Source organism: Chelon labrosus (genome assembly GCF_963514085.1).
Source record: "Chelon labrosus genome assembly, chromosome: 3".
In the NCBI taxonomy this organism is placed as follows: Eukaryota; Metazoa; Chordata; class Actinopteri; order Mugiliformes; family Mugilidae; genus Chelon; species Chelon labrosus.
The window spans coordinates 26684203-26703665 of record NC_140339.1 but is presented as its reverse complement, the minus strand read 5'-3'; the positions used below and the strand labels follow the sequence as shown (position 1 = coordinate 26703665).

Here is a 19463-nt window from a genome sequence, read left to right as displayed (position 1 = left end):
AAAGCTATGAATCTCTTTGTAGTCTTCTGTAGTCATTTTCTCTTGGTCATCTTGCCAAGCTGATTTCAAGTGTTCCATAGTTGCTGTTGCATGTCAACTGATTCAGCTGATTAAATATTTTGCATATAGCTCCTTCATTGTTCCGGTCTTGTAGAAATATCTGTTAAATAAATTGTTTTCTTCATTTTGCCCCATCAGAGCAAGAGAATCACATTTGTAAATAGCAACATTAACAATGGATAGAAGCCATCGGAATGAAGGAGGACGCACAATATCAGAGTTCAGCAGCACACCTGAACGCAACAGCGCCATCACCAAAGATGTTGATTCTACCAGTGATTTTCCTGCATTGATGAGTCAAAATGTCCGCTGTGGAGAAGTCTATCAGGACAAAGTCTTTTTGTATAGATGTGCATTGGCTCATTTATTTTATCCTTTAATACACAGATTTCTTGAAAACTAACTGCAAAGAAGTACTCCTTGACATCTGTATACAATGCTGTACTATCTAGTATGAGTAGACACCTACTCATACTAGATAGTACAGCATCATCAAAATCAGGTTTCAAACTGATTTATAAAACAGATAATAGGATAACACCAGTCATGTGCAGTCATGTAAGTGAGAGAAATAGATTGTGGTTTATGAGGGGAACATTATTAAGAGGCTACTTTTATAAAGTTTAATTGCCATTAAGGGGTCCACACAGTGCAGCCCTAAGAACAATGGTTATTATCTAATGTGATCATTTCTTTTGATACTGAAACTCAAAACTTGAGTGCATCAGCAGCCCTGGTGTTTTGAATTTGATCCACCTAGTTTTAAAAGGGTATTAAATGATAACTTAATTTATAATGTGCATGCCACAACTGATGGATGAGTGTGTAATTTGAGGCACTGATAAACATCTTTCTCTTGCAAAGAAAAAGACAAGACAAGACAGTTTCTGGGAGATTTTGGTAAATAAAATATAAAACATTACATTTTCAGAGAAACATTATTATTCTCAAATTAAATTTGTCTAGCTGTTTGTATATTACTTTCTAACTCCCTGCACTGTTAAGTTCATTGAGTCCTTGCTTGACAGCTATAAAAGAAAAAACAGGGCATTATACAGTATATTGTACACACTGGTACAATTGTCTTCCGACGATGTAACTTTGAGCCCCTGTTTCCCCCTAGTGTTTAAAATTAGGTAGTCCGGGCTGTGATATACACCGACCAGGCATAACATTATGACCACTGACAGGTGAGGTAAATAACATTGACCATCTTGTGACAATACAATGTTCTGCTGGGAAACTTTTGGACCTGGCAATGACACTCCTTGATGTCAGCAGCCATCCCCAGCAGGATGCAGCCTGACACAGACACACACACAATAACAGTTTAGGAATAACTCAAAAAACATGAAGGACGGCACAAGGTGTAGACCTGGCCTCCAAATCCCCTATCCATTCCAGTGCACAAAGCCTGTGAGCAAAAAAATAAATAAAAAAATTGGGGCATTTATTTATAAATAAACAAGAATAAATAGGGTTTTAAGTTAAAATCAGATCTGATTATATTGATGACTGGTTCTCTCATTCACCACTTGAATTGATGCATTTGGCCTACTTGTGCTCAAACACCTATAAACATTAGGCTACATCTGGTTTGTGTACAAACGTTTTGATCCATGACACATTTTGATTTAAAAACATTTATTCTTGTACAGTTGCCAACAACTGTACACAAAGAATCAAATCAAATAAAAAAATCTAAGTTTTCAATAAAACTGTTCTTCAGCTTGCAGAAAAAGAAATAAAACAGTTGCTTCCCCTCATTCTGCCTCATTTCTTTTTCTTTCCGCTCTTTCTTTTTCTGGTACCCCGATTTGTGTTTTTTGGGCGGCATGATGACAGCTAGCTTCCTACCTGTAATTGGAATCAGTTGTAATCCTGTTTCTTTTTCCCAATGGATGATACTCTAATGACATATTAATGTCCGGAGGCTCCAGTCTCAAGGTGTGAACAGACATGAAACTTTTTGGGTACAGATGTTCAGACCGTTGTAAATTGATGGTAAACTCTATCTGAGTCTACCTCTGCTCCAGTTTAACCTAGATGATTTAATTTATTCCTCTTTTAAACCATCCATCTTCTCTGGATAAAATATGGGCAATGTTGTCCTCAGAGGATTTTCCTTTGTTCGTCAGGTGCAGGTGGACAGCTGAATCCTGGACTGAAGAACTGGCTCTCCTGTGTTGAGCCATTCATTCATGAATGTTTTTTGCTTGTTTGTTTTCCCAGTGTACTAGTCTTTACATTCCTCACTGCACTATGTTTAAAATAAAAGATGACTCATTTCTCTCTTTTTGCACACAGGTGTTTATGCGTTATAAGGACGCTTGTCTCCAGGCCAGTCTGTTTGTCTCCCAAAGACATGTTGAATGTCAGAAATCTCACTTCAAAAAACAACCACACAAAGCGCTCAGGTTTTTATGACCCGACGGTAGACGATCATGTGCATCAGGGCTATGACAAAAATCACAGCCAAAGTCATGGCACACACACAACTGTTGGTGGCTCTGATACAGCAGTAAGACGAGATCCATTTGAAACAGAATGTTCTGCTGCCTCCCAAGTGATGTCAGTGTTTGTTTACATACAGAGCGTCAAACTGACTGGTTTACACATGTGGAGATGCATTTTAATGCCTGGCGTGACCACTCTTGCGATGGTTTTCGTCAGTCATCCCAGTCTAACAACATTCTGTTGCTAGACAATACAGGACACCCTCAGAAGGCCCATGTCCATTCTCTGATGAGTCACAACTGTTTTGGACTCACAAGGGAGACCTACACTATATATTAACGGTTATGAGTTAGGGTTAGGGCTGGTCATAATGTTATGGCTGAACAGTGTAAAATATAATAAAGAAAAACAACACGTCCTTTCACTAGTTTTATTGTTATTACTTACTTGTTACAGTTAAAATGTTTAAACTCTTACTACTTGCAGTTATACAACTTTAAGGTGTTGGTTATAAAATGATTTGGAGCACCATAAAATAGTCGTACCCTTTGATGCCGATTACATGTCTGACCTGCAGGCAACACAGCAGTCAGTTGTGTTTCACAGTGCGGTCATTAGTGTGTGTCTCTTTGAACTAGATCTGTTATTTGTCTTGGGGTCAACGTCCAGTTTATGCCTGTCATGCTGAGTCGCTCTCAGTTGTTTGGTTTCACCGCAGCACGTCAGTTCAGGGGTTCATGTCATTCTGGTCACATTTTAACATGACCTTTATCCCAAGACCCTGACGAGTGGTCTCAAAGGCCTGCGGAGCCTGCTCCAGAGGGAAACGATGGGTCACGAGGGGCTTGACGTTCACTTTACCCGACGCCAACATGGAGATGGCCATTGGCCAGCTGCAACACAGCAAGATAAGTCTTTTATGCAACAGGTCATTATTTGTGATATGGAATTATTAATTGGTGAGTTGGGCTCTGGACATGTAAATATATAGTCTGATTATTGCTGTTAGATAACTCAAAAGAACCACAGCCAACTTTATTTTAAAACTCTGACTGAAGAACAAGACAAGAAATAAATGGATATTTTCTCACGTATTGCAGTAGCGGAAGACCCCTCTGATGTCCACCTCTCTCGTGGCAGCATTGATCATAGGAATCGTGACCATCTCAGGACCATGACCCACCAGCACCACCACGCCTCCTGAACGTGTTGCCTGACAGCAAGAAAGTTGGATTCTGCTGTTGGATTATGTTTGGAGTCTGCTGATACTGAAACTCTTTGGTATTTATGCTTCATAGTAGGTGCAGTGACATTCACTGGAGGTAATAACACTTGCACTTTTTAAATGCTTTGTTTGGGTCTATGAGTTGCATGGTTTCATAATTCCTAATATAACTGTGACTGTTTTTTACTGAGTCACATACATAGATGGCAGTCTGGACGCAGCTCTCGGCTCCGGTGCATTCGATAGTAACGCCAGGCTGAGCTCCCAGCATGTCCTCAACGCTCTTGGCCAGCTGCTGTGGCGAATCTGCTCTCTTCACTGTCAGCTGGAAGTCTGCGCCCAGCTCCTTGGCCTTCGACAGGCGCTCTGGGGACAGATCTGAACACAGCAAAGGAAGTTGAAGAGAGGCAAAAGCCACAATGGTGTTATCAGTGTCTGTATGTCGGGTCATGAGTCGGCTGACATAGGTGATTATAGACTGAATGTTACCGGTGATGACGACGTGCGAGGCCCCCATTGCCTTGGCTGCAAGCAAAGTGACCAACCCAATAGGTCCTGTAGAAAGAAAGGAAATAAACATGCATACTCTAGACACTGCATTACAGTGAACTTGTGTTATACAACTTTGGTCTTAATGAGACAGATCAAGGTTTTCACTACTTAAGACAAATTCCTAAAATGGACATTAGCTTGTTTTCTCCACATCAACAACATGTTAAATATTAAGTATTTGGCAATGTTCATTATGGTTCACTGGTTTCCTGTCTGTTTTTTGAGTCAGGACACTGCTTGCTACACTGCTTAAGTTTTGTTGAGTCAGTATGATTCTCACCTTTGAGACTGCACTAACTGTGCAGCAATCAGATTCCTTACTTGCACAGACATGTCACACAAATACAGTACAATCAACTCTAATATATTAGTATGCAACATGCCCAGAAATGCAGTCTGCAGTATTGAGTTGATTGAACATTCCTACAAAAGGTTGTGAGGTTTAGCTCACGGTTACCTGCCCCACAGATGAGCACGGTGGTGCCGAGGCTTATGCCGGCTCTGCGACAAGCGTGGATCCCTACGGACAGAGGTTCAATAAGAGCTCCCTCCTCAAAAGTCACATTATCAGGCAACCTGGACATTTGGGGAAACACGACACAGAGAGCAAAAACAGGAAGATAATGTGCAAAGGGTAGGCAAAGGTTAGTCAAGAGAGTGACATATCAGGCAGTTGTGAAGTAATCTCTGGTGCAAAGCCCTGAAATAACAGTTACTTGTAGCAGAAGTTGGCACTGTGTTTGTAGTATCGACACAGGTTTCCATCATCAGGTGGCGTGGCACAGAAGAAGATGGTGGGAGACAAGTTGTATCGTCCGTTTTTGAAGAACTCATCCATCTCGCGGGGCACACCTGGCTCAATGGCCACTCTGTCACCTAGAAAATACAAAGTGATGTTTACAGCAGTTACCGTATTACAGTGTGAATTGATTATGATAACATAAAAAGGTACGATAAGGTATGAAATTACAGTACCCTGCATGCCTACAGGTAAATATATGTGTATATATACATACGTATAATATATACATATAGCACTGCATGTAGAATAACCACAGATAGGCAATAGAACATTTCTGGATTGCAAATATTTTTATGATAAATGTAAAAAAAAACATCCCCTTTCAACTGAATAAGCACATATGTAGCTGGAGACACTCACTTTTGGGGGCTTTACAACTTTAAGAGTCATTCACCATTTACCCACTCACCTTCTTTAAGGTGCTTGACTGCTGAGCCAACCTTGACCACTGTCCCTGCTGCCTCATGTCCCAACACCATTGGTTTTGTTAGCACAAAGTCCCCAATTCGGCCATGCTGCCAGTAGTGCACATCTGAGCCACAGATTCCAACCGAGTGCATCCGCAGCAGAACCTCTGAGTATGAAATAAGACAGGGACACTAATAAGACTAATAAGATTTTAAAAAAGACAATACAAAATGTATTAATTTAATACATTGCAAAGAATGTAGAAGATGCATAGCATCATCACATCAACAATTTGCATGTTCATATTTTAAATTTTTTATAAAAGTACAGTGTAAATTGCACATCAGCACAGTAGTTTTCCGTTAGAAACACATATTTACCATTAGGTCCTGGCTCCGGGACGGGGCGATTTTCCTAGGGGGAAAAGACCAAAATGAAATGTTTAAAAAAGTTGCAGTCAGTTAAATGATACAGCCTGTACTCACAATGCTACATGTGAGACTGTTATCTGTTTCGTACAAGCCTGAGGTCTCCCTGAGCGTGCAGCACCACAGACAGATTTTTCTGCGCCATGATCAGATGCAACACCGATCTGTCCTCTGAGTGAAGACCTAACAGACGAAGAAGTCAGGACTCTGAATACAGACTTCAAACCAGGAGGCTCTTCTCCTAGTGTCAAAGTCCAGCGGCAGAGAGGAGCCTAGTCCTTCCTGATAGCGGGGCTGGTACCAAAACAAATCATGTGATTGGTCAAAGAGTCGCGGCGCAGTCCACTTTGCGGGGGTGAGCACTATCGCGTAAAGAAATTGAAATTCATTTACGGATGCATGTTACACCCATTACTGCTTCATCTTAAAACTATATACGCTTAAATTATTCCGTTATTGATTGTAGTTCGCTACTGAGTCTTTATTATCAATATGTATTTAATGTGGAATTAGAATAAACCCTTGAAACTGCCATTACTCCCATACGGCTGATTGTGACGCCTGAGTAATACTGTACGCTTTCTATTTAACCTAAAACTGATTTAAGTGGTTGTCACGTTTTTAATACATTATGATCAATATTGTATTAAAATAAAAAATAACACATGGCACAATACTTTTCTATGACTCTCAGTGTTTCTCGTTTTTGATAAAACTCCACATTTGTTATTGAGTCTGTCAATTAAACATAAATGTTTCAAATCGCTGTGACAAAAAAAATGAAAACTTTGCTCACCTGGATACACCATTTGGTCATAATGTTAAGGCTGATCTGTGTATGTATTTAAGAATCACTTGTCTTTTCAGGGACGATTCATTTCACTAGCAACATAAAAAATTAGGGACCATGTTGACTATAATTAGCAACAACATAATATAGATAACATGAGATCAGCATTAGTTATGTTAAACTTATTTATTCAATGTCAGTGTGCATTTAAATTAAATACAGGAGTACACGAAGACAATGCCTACACAAAAAAATAAACATAACTCATTTGTTAGCATGCTATCTTGCAACTGTGAATAACAGAACTGCTACAGGTTTAATCAGTGTGTGTATATTTGCTCATGTGTGTGGCAAACTGCAGTGGGCTTTACATTTGGAGCTTTACATTTGGAGCACCTCGGAAGCACCTGGGACGGACATCACTCAGATCACCTGAATATTTCTTTAGCTTGTCCATGCTGATATGTCCTGTAGGGAGGAAGTAAACAGAAGACATAATGGTAACAGATGCAGCTTCTAAATGCCTGTTTACATTGATTATAGTGGCTATTCAATACAGCTTACCTGTATGCATACTACTAACTGGATAATCTTGCAAATAATCACAGAGAGAGGCCTCACTTTCTGATGAGTCTGTGTCAGAATGCACACAACTGCCAAAAGAGAAATGGGGGCTAAATTAGTTTACTGGACATTTTACAGTTTATTACACTTTTAAATATTTACTGCGGAAAGTCAACATACTCGCTTCTGCTGAATTCTTCTTCTTCTTCACTGTACTCATCTTCTGTGAGGCAACTAAAATTCCAACAGGAACTCTGCAAAACAGGAGGGAGCCCAGCTACAGTGATTACAGTCAAAATGGCCTTTTTGTAATATCTGTTGAATGGTATCGCTACCTGTGCCACTGACTGTTCATCTTCACACTCCCAAATCAACCTCCCAACCACGCTCCTCACCTCTTAAATGAGAATTAGAGCAAACTTGAATGATTTGCAGTTGATAAAGCTATGTTTAAGACCTGAAGAAGAACAACTAGTGAGTACTGTATCAGTATCTTTGTCTGTATAGAGTAGCTCAATAAACATACAGTAATTCTCACCGTCCTGTACTGAGACTGGAGGCAGCACATAATGACCGATGACCACAGACTTCACACTCTGCCGCTTTTCACAGGCAGACAGAAACAAGCTGTGAAAAAGTGTCACCTTGTTCCAGATGTAATCTTTGCTCTCAAATATCCTGAAAAACAGAACCAAACAGTGTAGACATTTAATATCAAAAATAATGAAAATAATCGTACCTGTTATATTGCATTCACCTCTGCGTGTCAGGACATGTAGCATCCACACTGAAAAGGTAATCTGCTGACCTCCAGCTAGCAACAGTTCCGCCCTGCATTTCTGCAAGAAGCACAACAATCAGCCGTAACATTATGACGGACCGGTCTTACTCACAGGTCAAGTGAATAACACTGATTATCTCGTCATCATGGTGCCAGTCAGTGGGAAGGCTATATTAGACAGAACGTGAATATCTTGTCCTTGCAGTTGATGTGTTAGAAGCAGGGAAAACGAGCAAGTGAAAGGATATGAGTGATTTTTGACAAGGGCCAAATTGTGATCGCTAGACAACATGGCATTTCTTGGGGATTGTTGTAGGTCTGCAGTGGTCAATAGCTATTAAAGGGGTCCAAGAAAGAAAAAGCAGTGAACCAGTGACATGGCCATGGTTATTCAGGTTATTCATTTCACAGGTTGGTGGTTTTAAGGTTATTGCTGATCAGTGTGCAAACATGAGCAACATGTTTTTGTAGTTAAATAAAAGTACAGTTGTGTTAAGCTAACATGTTAACTCTGTCATGAACAAACTGGCGACCTAACAAAATAATAAACACATTATATAGATGATGGTGGTCAATTTAATGAGTTGGTCATCTTAAATAACCATAGCCTCAACACTTGATAACAGGATACTTACTCCAGAAGTTGTGATAGGCCTGAGGTACACTGCTTGAAAACCAGGCAGTCTTATTCAGAAACATAGTTGAGACCAACATAAACAGTTAGCTAGCAAGTATGGCGCCAAATATCAACAGTTACTCGGCAGCTAGCCAAATACCTTTATTATTTTATATCTATTTTTATTTTATTTTTTAAACCAGAACTGGCGGCAACATCAAACTCAACCTCAGAACAAAGCAGCTTGGCGCCTAAACTGCTCTGCTGCGTTTACATGCTGTCCGAAATTGTAGGAAATGTTGGAATGAGGAGAAAGGGACGACCACCACGACTCAAACAATTTCGTGTTTTTGTATATTTAAACGATTTAAACCAGCTAAACTGAAACGTAAGCCCTAAAAATGTCAGCCACTAAAAGAAAAATATCACGAATTTGCTTTGTGTTGTTAGCCAAATTGTTAAGACGTGCTGCGTCAAATAGCACTTAAGTAACCTGCTTGATTGTCGTTATTGACATTATTGCCATACATAACCTTGTGAATGATCGTGGTGTTTCTTAAATGCCGATTTATTATAACGATTATAACGATTTATTTTATCCACTGACTGTATATACTAGATTTTATCTTGTGTTAATGTTGAGATGAGTAAGACGTCCACACAGTGTCGGCTCCACGAGGGGGCGGTAAGGAGCAGCAATATTTATTGGTGTATTGAATTATTGCTATGTCTTCCTTCTGTGTGAATATATAAAACTTTGAATGTTGTATTTTCTTGCAGGCACAAATCTTAAACCTCCATCAGGACTCCCGCAGAAAGTTGCAGCACAGCTGTAACTCACATTTATTTTTTTAGCCCTGTTTTGTTCAACATGGAGTCATCTGGCAGCGTTTGGTTGCTGAGACCAACAAAGAGAACATGTGTCTGCTTTTTTCCATAGAATATTTTTAACGCTTTTTTATTGGTTTCTATCAAATCTGCACATGCACTGTTGTCTTTTGTCCGTCACACAGATCCAGATCAGCACGGGAGCTGCACCAGGCTCCAGACTGAGACAGATAACATAGAGGATTTAATTAACAACTGGACTGACTCAACTTATCAAATTCCATCTCCTTCCAAAAATTTTCCAGATGTGAGTGAAAGGACATCTGGCAGTGTTTTTGTGTTGTGAAGAAGGTAAATCTCAAAGTCCAGAATGTCTCAACATCCTGATGAGGAGGTAAAAAATTAACAAACTGTAAATGTGCAACAGTAAAACAGCATTTTTAGACAACATGTACAAAATTATAGCAGAAAGATGTGATACAGAGACTTCAAGCAAGGTCCACCTCTTATCTTACTTCTTATCCTGCCCAATTTCTTTAGGGTTCGATGTGTTGTGCATTCAGAGATGGTCTTCTGCAAAACTCGGATCTAGCAATTGGTCATTTAAGTTACTGTTGTCTTTCTTGAACCTCTGTTGTCAGCTCAAGCCAGTCAGGTCGTTCTCCTCAGACCTGGCATCAACGAAGCATGCCCAGAGAACTGCTGCTGAACTTTTTTTCAGGCCATTCTCTGTAAACCCCTAAAGACCCATGGTTGTGTGTGAAAATCCCACTTGATCACTGGTTCTGAAATACCACACCACGATCAAAGTCACTTAAAGGGCATTTGTTCCCCTTTTTTGATTAGATATTTGAGTAAATGAGTGGATTAACAAGTATAATTAATGAACTGGCCAGAGAGTGTGGTGTCAATAGTAAAAAAAAAAAAAAAAAAAGCAAAGCCCTAAAAAAACCCTCACGGGGCCCAAAAAGGACAAAACTGCTGATGGCCACGCATAGGCTCTATCAAACGGGACTGACGTGGGTTTGCCCTGTCCATAGTAAACCCACATTTGCCCACTATTAGATCACAAGGGTCTATTAGCTGGGATTAATCGCTGTAGCTGCAGTTTCATAAATGAGCCACAAGATGGCATCATTTCCTCTCATTGTGATGTCCGTGCTGCTAACTTCGCAGTCCGCGCACATCTTTGTAGAGTTTTTTTGAATGGTCTTTGTCCACGTGCTGCGTACGTTACATATCCCGCTGACACCGAAATCTGGGCCACAAATGTGCTGACTAACTGGGACGCATGGTGCCTGGTATTCGCTCGCAAAACGCCGCTAAAAAAAAACGGTCATGACATTTCATAAGTAACGGTAGCATTCCTTCATATATACGTAATCAAAGTCCAGATTTATTTAAGCACACCAGTCCAGTCTGATATATGTGTATTTGTATCCCCCCCCACCCCTGTGCTGCTGTCAGAAGAAGGCAGGTGGTCCGTTAAGCGGTGAACTTTGTCTTCAGAATGAGAAAGTGCGGAACCTCTGGATTAACCAGCAGCCACGGTAGCTGCTCTGGGATGTGTCCCACTTTGGAGCACCGCCCTCAAACACTGGACACAGCTGCGCGGAGGACCGAACTGCTGCCTGTCTGTCAGACTGACTTACTGACTGACCGAGGACACACTTCACTCAGCAGTCCGCACCTCGTTTGGCCGAAGACACTGAAAGAAAGAGCGGGTCACACAGAGATATGAGGTGGGTTCTTTTGTAATATATATATATGTATATTTTGTTCTTACTAATCTCGATCGTGGGTGGCGTGGCTCTGAGGCACCTGACAGGACTTCTGACCTGTCCCCGTTTGATGAAGCGTGTGCCTCACAGCCAGTCTGAAAAGATCAGACTTTAAAGTTAAGAAACGAGCTGTGATCCAGCGAGACGGCTAATTTGTCCCGCTGACAGTGATCTGTAAGGAGCATCGTTCCTGATGACCTGGGTGCTTTCTGAACACGTGTTAATTCTCAGCTGTTATCGAGGACTCCTGATTGAACGCCTGGCTGAGAGGAGTCAGACATCTGGGTTTGTCTCCACTCCCTGATAACAAAAAGGCTATCTCTACATTTTTTGTTGTTGTTGTGCTGATGCCATAAATCACTTTTGAGTGCTTGCGTGGTCATTTTCTTTTAGAACATGCCTTCAACCAAATCCACCAAATAGTGGAATGGTGGGGTTTTCTATACATGTAAGCTCAAAGACAGTGAAGCTAAGGCATATTAAAGCCACCCCTCATTTAGACTTTATTTTTTGTTTAAATCCCTTTACTGGCACAGGTTATTTCTTTTGAGGCTTCCTGATCCTGACTCCACCTGCTCAGCTTCTGTAAATAGACTCTCAGCAGCCCTCTGCGTGTCTTTTGGGCTGTTGTGACACAAACTGCATAATAAAGAAAGGTGTGGTGCTGCAGACAACTGAACAAAGCTCAGTGAGTGACAGAAACTGTTAATGTTTCCTGGTGTGACTGTGATTAGAGGTTAATATCAAGCCGCTGATCAAATACACATCTGGGCCCCTGCTAAACAAAAGCTTTCAGACGAAGCAGGAAAAGCAAATCTGTCCTTCCTCTTTGCGTTTCAACATACCGCAGTCTGGCGTGACTCATATGTCGTGCAAGATGATGCGTGATTCGTTTGGATGTATTTTTCTTTTTTTTTACAGAAGGCCAGAGGAGTCATACAAACAAGCAGTCCTTCCTATGAGCAATCGTTTCCTGGTCATTTTCTTTAGCTTACTCCTCTCCATCAGACTATAAGAATCAAGCCGAGCCGCTCTGCCAGTGTACGTGCTAACATCTAAACAGTGTTCAGCTGGTCCAGACACTGATGTGACGGACCATGTAATTTATCCCGAAAGAGATTAACAACCCCAACATTCAGCTGCAACCACATTACTCTCCTCGTGCTGGAATTTCCCTCTCAGTAAGCCCTTTTTTTTGAGTCCCTGCTATGAGATGATATAAAATATATGGAAAAACATAGTAAACATAGTGTGTTGCTCAATAAGATAAGTAGTCTTTTGCCGAATGCTTTATTATCCAGAGCCTTGTGTTTTTGCCAAAGAGCTCCGAGGATTATGTTCTGAGCAGTGATCACAGCTCTAACTCTGATTCACGTTGTTTTTCTTTCATCGCATAAATTCACCCTAGAGCTGAGGGAATATACAAAAGTCCAGGGATAACGAGACTGTGGGTCAGATATGTATGAGCAAATTCACCCAGCATGACTTCACAGGCACATGATGAGAAGCCGGTGTAACAACACAAACTAATTCAGATGACATTTGTGTACAAACAACCACATTTTTAAACAGTCGCCTGAGTGTTGCCAAAAATATCTTCGGGGGGAAAAAACCCGGCTTCAGCGGCTTAGAACTGCAAATTCCTGTGCCAGCCTTTCATTTTTAGATTGTAATTACCAGCTTTACTTGAGTTCAACTTAACGACAGTGTGCGGAGATACAAACATTGCAGAAAGCTGCGGGGGCCCCTTCAAATGAAGGCCTGCATTATGATGAAGGATCCCGAAATGATGTTAATTACCTCGTCTTTTTGATATCCCCAGAAAAGCTAACACACTCTCTGCTGCAAGTCAGCTGCATTCAACACATAATTAAGTGTTTCATACTCTAGACTCCTGACCTGTAAGGCCTCAGCGCTGTAGTGATCGCTCCAGTCTCTCTTAAGACAGCTTCTTGCATACAGGTAAAGATAGAGCAGCACCAAATGTGAGGCGTTTATTTCACAACGTTTCGGAAACAGCTGTTAAATGCCGAACAAATTCATGAATCGAAGTTCTAAGAAACGCGGTGATGTCATGTTGTGAACAAAAACAATAAAAATGTGTCTCACTCGGCCCCATAGACAGACGGGGAGCGCTGAAGCTTGTGCTCGTTATTGCCAGAGAGGCGTTGTAAACTTTCTCCTTCCTCTCTGCCATATGTTTCCTTCCTTGTTGCACAGCATAAAAAGCGGACACTTGTTTCCAAGCATCGGCTGCACGAAAGAGATAGGAACTCTCAGAGATAGGTGGGACACGTTGTTCCCTGTGGCCAAACCAAAGAAAAGAAAGATTTGCCGTGATGTAAGCAAAAAAAAAAAAAGCACAGTGTGGGCGTCAGCAGGCAGTCAAATTCCTATTTATTTGCTAAAAGTGTTCTCTGTCACTTCAGGTCAGGTTAAAATAGCACAAATGGTATTTTTAACATTTCTCTTTTCTTTAAATGAAGCCACTGAGAATGGTACAAAGGGTAGCTGTAGTACATTCACACCAGGGGGTTGTTAACCGGTTTCCTCTGGCAAGGACAGGGGCACATAGAAAGGATTTAAAATACATCTTGGTCATTATTTAAAATCACCTAGGTGGAGTTTTATAGAAGCAGCTCTCCTGTTGGCTTTGATCTGGACAGGAAAGCTGCAGGAGGTGTCTGGATAAGAGGCGTCTCGGGGAGCTCCTGCACTCTGCTACAGCAGTTCATCACCTGAACTCACCTTTTAGTTGAGTTTAACGTAGCTGGACCCCGGGCACAGTTATTGAGCTGAACTTTGTTCACCTTTGATGTTTGTACTGACGTGGTGTTGTTTGCAGGCAATCTTGTTTGCATGTTCTAGTTTGGTTGATATCTTTTTTCAGGTCATGTGCTGTTTTTTTCTGCAACATGACACTTGTCTATTCTGAGCCTGGCTTCATGATTGTAGGCTTACAGAATTTGCTATTCCTGCCCGGCAGTAATACTGCTGTCTAAACCTTCACTGTGCCCCTCTGTGATAAGGATGAATGAAAGACACCCGCTGATCTTTAACCCTGACTATCAGTCACACTGTCTTGGTTTACTTTTATTTGTTATGCGTAGGAGAGTGATCATTTAAAATGTTCTGAGGGTTATATGAGTCTCTTTTTTCTTTATTACAGTCACCGTAGTAATAAAAATAGTCAAAATGTGGATTGCTGTGTCAGTGAGTTGCCGTGCAGGTGTAACTCTGTGCTCAGTCTGTCCAGATAAATCATTCTCCAGTGGAGCCGTGTAGTGGACACACCTTGTCTTGCGGGTCAGCCGCAGACAGCAGCAGCCCCAAAGCCCCACAAGCCCGCTCCTGTTTGTGTGCTTTAACGGCTTTTTCCTCTGAGGCCGACTGACATTCACCGTGTTCTGTCAGTGTTTCTACCTTGCTCATGACGGATCTTCTTTTGTTTTGGCACTGGTGCCCCAACACGCAGCCAGATTTCAGAGAGCTGAGATAATACTGTGGAGCTCTGGGGCCTGGTGAAGGGCAGAGCCCACAGGCTGAAGTCCACATGAGTCCAATGTTTTCTGAGGCACGCTGCCTGCTTATCAGGCCTACAGAGGGTTCCTTCCTGGTTTTCTTCAGTCCAGCCTATAATTACTGTTGTAGTGTACTGGCTTGCTACACTACAGTGTGTACATTTCCCAGCATTCCCAATGTTTTCGTTATGCTGTCAGCTTCCTATTGTATTCTGATAGCCTGAAGCTATGTCCTCTGCAGAGACAAATGGAGATACTGCTCCACGGATTTGACTCTGCTCAGTTTTGTCTACGTTTTTTAAATAAACCTGTCTATTATAAGAGGCTTGTAGCCAATCTTGCGTGGCTCCCTTGAAAAGACAAAAAACAACAAAGCATAAATCCTACTTACATGTTTTGCTTGTGTAGCCAAGCCCTGATATCAAAGCTTCATTCCTTTTTTTTTTGACGTCTTAACCTCTCATACTCTACAAATGACATACTCCAAAGTGATCACACGGTTGAATTACTTCCTTTCTTACACTGTTTCAACATGAACATTACACAATCATGAAAGACGATCTAATGCAGGCCTGTTATATTAGAAGGCATGCAGTAATGAAATAGAATATATGACTGCTAAAGCTTACATATAGATGTTTTTTTTTCATTTTTGCCGTCCAGGTGTAACAGGTACATTCATCTCATTCCAGACATTCCTCCTTTATCAAACTTCAAACGAATAGCTTGCTATGTCTGTCAGACACACGTCTGTGCTTTGTTTTTTAAACACGTATGACGTACACTCAGCTGCATACGCCATCCACTTTTCTCTGTGGGTTAATGTGTCATGGTACAGTAAACTGTTCGCATAAGTAATGGTAACAACACACAGAAAGCATTAGTTGTGCCTAAATTGTTGATATAAGCAACAAACCACAGATATCTCCTCGCAGATAAATCGTTCACTCTCGACAAAGGAATCAATCACGGCCAGTGGCTTTCTCACAGTTGAGCCACAGTCAGGTAATTTGTCTAAACAGGCAAGAAACCCAAACCTGCTCGCTGCTAAACTCTCTGATCTTCTTAAGCGTTATATGGTGCTATGCTGTGATGTATGGTGTGTGTGTGTGTGTGTGTGCGCGCGTGTGTGTATTCTTTCCTCTTCGTCTGTCATTAGTTGTATTTTTACAGCCGCTCTGTGGGTTCTCTTCGTCTGCCCACAAGTGACTTTTCCATTCTGTCAGCCCGAGATGGTGAAGTCATAGGCCTCCGTCAGAGACAATGAAGCTTGAGAGTTGAGCATCGACTTGGCTATGAAGACAGTGTGCGGCACCTTTTCATTAGTCCTGGCATGCTCGTGCAACAGATGGTTACAATAATTGTGCCTGTTTTACTGCTTTCCTTGGACTGAAATGTGAAAACATAAGTGCCGTCAACATGTCTTTATTTGAACCTTCCACCAAAGGCATTTAAAAAGGTACTGAACGCTGGCTGGAGTTTAGAATAAAATGATGTTGGTGTAAAATTGTTTGTGGCTTTTATTGAGAAAGTATAGCCACAAACAACAGTTATGAAAATGGGAAGTTAGCTTTTTGTACTCTTTTATTTGGGCAGAAGTATTTCAATTTAAACTCAACCGTGAAAAGCAATGACATCCTAAGGCTTTTTGGAAGATATTTGGACACCAAATTCTCCAGAAAACACAGCTATTTGTCAATCAGTGTCTCCTGCCATGCATGAAAGATTAAAGCTACGGCGCCAGATATCGTATTGTAGTCATCACTTGTCACTTACTGACAATCAGGGTGAATTCCCTAAAAATTAGTGGAGGTGGTCCTTTGTTAGCTGCAGTGCTATCATTGTGCGTGTAGCACTCCTGCTGATGGAGCAGTTCAGAGCCCTTCTAGCCACGTGGCAAAGGAATGCCAGCTCGCTGAGTGAGGCTGAATGTTTGCCGTGTAAAACCTCAGGGGTCCATAGGATCCACTACAAAGGGGTAGGAAAACAGACTGAGGTTCACCTGAGCTTACAGCATTTCTATGAGCTGTTTTAGGTTCCTTTCCCTGCACAAATCGTTCTCTGAAATGTAAAACATCATGACATCAAAACAGGATGCAAACACAAAGCCAAACAGGATCTTGTGCAAATGAATATGCTAATTTTAGCCCAGGGACAAATACTGTTGCTGTTGGAAAATCTCACCACATTCAAAACATAATCAAACAAGGTTGTGACCTGAAACCAAATGGTCATTGTACAGTCACACAGCCATTTTTTTTTCTGTGGCTAAACCTTTCCAAGAGCAGTTTCATGGCACAGTCATAGAACCACCTGAGGCCCCGGGTGTGACCGTAATAGAGGATTACTGTGGGGGGCTGTTGAAGTCCTGCACAGCTAGTCTGACCTCTTCTTTGACCATGCCCATCCCACTTCGTGGGACACTAAAATATCAAAGGCAGACTTCTCCCAAAACTCACGGAAGCTGTGGTCTCCTCCCAATTGAGCACACACATGTTTAATGCAGAAAATATCCACAGTTTGCTTTGATGTTGAGTTCTGGCACAGACTTGCTGGCACGGTTTGGAGAATGCTTGATGGTTGATTGGAGGAAAGAGAGAACTACAGACGGTGTATTTCATTCTGTCAGTCCAGCTATATTCGGACATTTGTTTGTGTCAGTGAAAGTGTTGTTCACACGCAGACACACACAAACTCATATGCAGTACAAGGTGTACTGTTAAGCATGCAGACCTAACCGCACGTACCAACCTATGTTAGTCTGAGTTTGTGTTACAATTGGTTGCAAAGAACTTTCGCTTTCACTGCTCAGATCATTGTCAGGCTTTCAGCTGGAATGAACATACCACAAGACAAATACTTTTCCTGTCCACTCTTCCATGGTCAGTGCTGCACACCAGGAATGAAAGGTGCTTAAGAGAAACAAACAGCCGCTCACTGGGCTGCAGTAGTAGAACAAAGTCATCCACATCTACTACATTTGAAACAGAATGCAGTACGACGAAGTTATCGTAAAAAGTAAACATAACCATTTCTAAATTAAGAGTTTATGGATAATATACGTTCCCTAGCCAGTTCATAAGGTACTCCTGTGAAAACAAATGTAGCTCAAAAATTAAACCACAGCTTAATGAATGAATCATCTCTCTGTTAATTTCAACAAATGCTGAATACTATGCCATTAATGAAGTTGAATAGTTAGTGCTGAACTGTTATATTAAAGTGCATTTGTTTTCACTAGTGTACCTAATGGACTGGCAAGTGAGTGTACGTACTGTCCCTTGAGTCACTGGTTTCACCTCTATTCCCATTAGGTCGACTCTATAAAAAAAATGGATTGGCCACACTTCCCATCAAAATATACATCCCAAAAATGCAACTGTATCTGATTTTGTTTTGTTATTTGTTCGTGATAGAAATCTCATGTAAAAAGTTTCACTCAAACATGAAGCTGCTGAAAGTTTGGTTCCTCGTGGATCCGATAAGTGCCGTGTAGAACCACAAACAGCTCCATTTATAGGCTCCCATGGTTATGCCTCTGTAAAGCTCAAGTAGTAAATGTGCTCCGCAGCTGCCTGACGTTGACAGACTCCTTCTACTTTTTTGTATCTCATAGCCTTGTCTCTACTTGAAATGTTATCTCCTTGATGTGGGTGTAAGCCTTCTGCGTTTCAAAATGCCTGGCGACTTATGTAGCCGTGGAGCCTCAGTGAGGACAGCAGCAGACAGAATGCAGTTGTGTTTTTGAGATAAAGGGAGCTACTTTAGCATTCTGGTCTAGAAATCATTTAAATAGATTTTAATCTGAATCCCAATTTTGTCACGCTAATGATAGAAAATGGAAAAAACGTGATTTGCTTAAAGCCATCTGTGAACGAGCCTTTGCCATAAGATGACATCAGACTCTTATGTGTCTTGCCTCCTCAGATTGGGCATGACAGAGCGGGCCAAGCTGAGGGTGTAGTCACATCTGGCAGGGAGCGCTGAAGTAAGCAGGAGCCTCAGTACACCATATCGTCTGCTGCAGTGGGGAAGATGGGGGAGACAGAGGAGGAGAGGGACAATGTGGGGAAGCTGTTTGAAAACTTCATCCAGGCCTCGACCTGCAAAGGGACTCTTCAGGCCTTCAACGTCCTCTGCAGACGCCTGGACCTCGACCCTGCGGACCACGCCACCTTCTACAGCAGTCTGAAGGCGAAGCTCACCACCTGGAAGGCCAAAGCACTTTGGAGTAAGATAGATAAGAGGATGTCCCATAAGGAGTACAAGAAAGGCCAAGCCTGTGCGGACACTAAGGTAAGTTAATTATGTCTTTGTAAAATGAAAAAAAAAAAAATGTTTACCTATCATAGAGATGGATTTTTTTGTTTGTGTTTGCTGGCTGTTTTCCAGAATGTACAACACAGTATTAAATTTATTTCCTGGCCGAGTGGTTGGGTCACATACCACATGGGCAGAAAATGCCCTCAGCAGCTAAGCAGAGTCCCCAGTTTGACTCCCGGCCGGCTGGGCCTTTGCCGCTTTTCATTCCTCTGCTCTCTTCCCCCTGATTTCCTGTCCGTTTTTTCCACTGCACCTACCCAATACCCAAGTCAAAAACACATAAAGAAAAGATTCATTTCTCCGGGAGACATTGTTATCTTTTCATGT

At 41.6% G+C, this 19463-nt stretch overlaps 3 protein-coding genes across 4 annotated transcripts in view; 1 reads left to right on the top strand and 2 right to left on the bottom strand.

Annotated features, from left to right (window-relative positions):
- Positions 1 to 2939: 2939 nt before the first annotated feature.
- sord (sorbitol dehydrogenase) lies at positions 2940 to 6441 on the bottom strand. Its single transcript, XM_084574989.1, has 9 exons — positions 6024 to 6441; positions 5885 to 5918; positions 5506 to 5670; positions 5011 to 5170; positions 4752 to 4870; positions 4232 to 4297; positions 3942 to 4120; positions 3609 to 3730; positions 2940 to 3410 (listed from the first exon to the last, which is right to left on the bottom strand). Exons 1-9 carry the CDS (start codon positions 6075 to 6077, stop codon positions 3245 to 3247), a joined length of 1065 nt encoding a protein of 354 aa, XP_084431115.1. The 5' UTR covers positions 6078 to 6441; the 3' UTR covers positions 2940 to 3244.
- Positions 6442 to 7051: 610 nt separating this feature from the next.
- terb2 (telomere repeat binding bouquet formation protein 2) lies at positions 7052 to 8853 on the bottom strand. The gene is made up of 7 exons (XM_084574990.1): positions 8703 to 8853; positions 8044 to 8125; positions 7825 to 7964; positions 7622 to 7683; positions 7467 to 7540; positions 7287 to 7375; positions 7052 to 7190 (listed from the first exon to the last, which is right to left on the bottom strand). The coding sequence occupies exons 1-7, from the start codon at positions 8779 to 8781 to the stop codon at positions 7090 to 7092; spliced, it is 627 nt and encodes a 208-aa protein (XP_084431116.1). The 5' UTR covers positions 8782 to 8853; the 3' UTR covers positions 7052 to 7089.
- A 2318-nt stretch (positions 8854 to 11171) lies between these two features.
- The window catches only part of LOC311485699 (F-actin-monooxygenase mical2b-like), a 29613-nt gene continuing 21321 nt past the window's right edge, over positions 11172 to 19463 (top strand). Inside the window, exons 1-2 of one of the 2 annotated variants that reach the window (XM_084541278.1) lie at positions 11172 to 11253; positions 18741 to 19109. In XM_084541278.1, coding sequence (XP_084397404.1) covers positions 18849 to 19109 — 261 coding nt within the window. In that variant the 5' untranslated portion in view covers positions 11172 to 11253; positions 18741 to 18848. Of the gene's footprint in view, positions 11254 to 18419; positions 19110 to 19463 lie in introns of those variants that run through there. The other variant, XM_084541279.1, reaches the window with a different exon arrangement.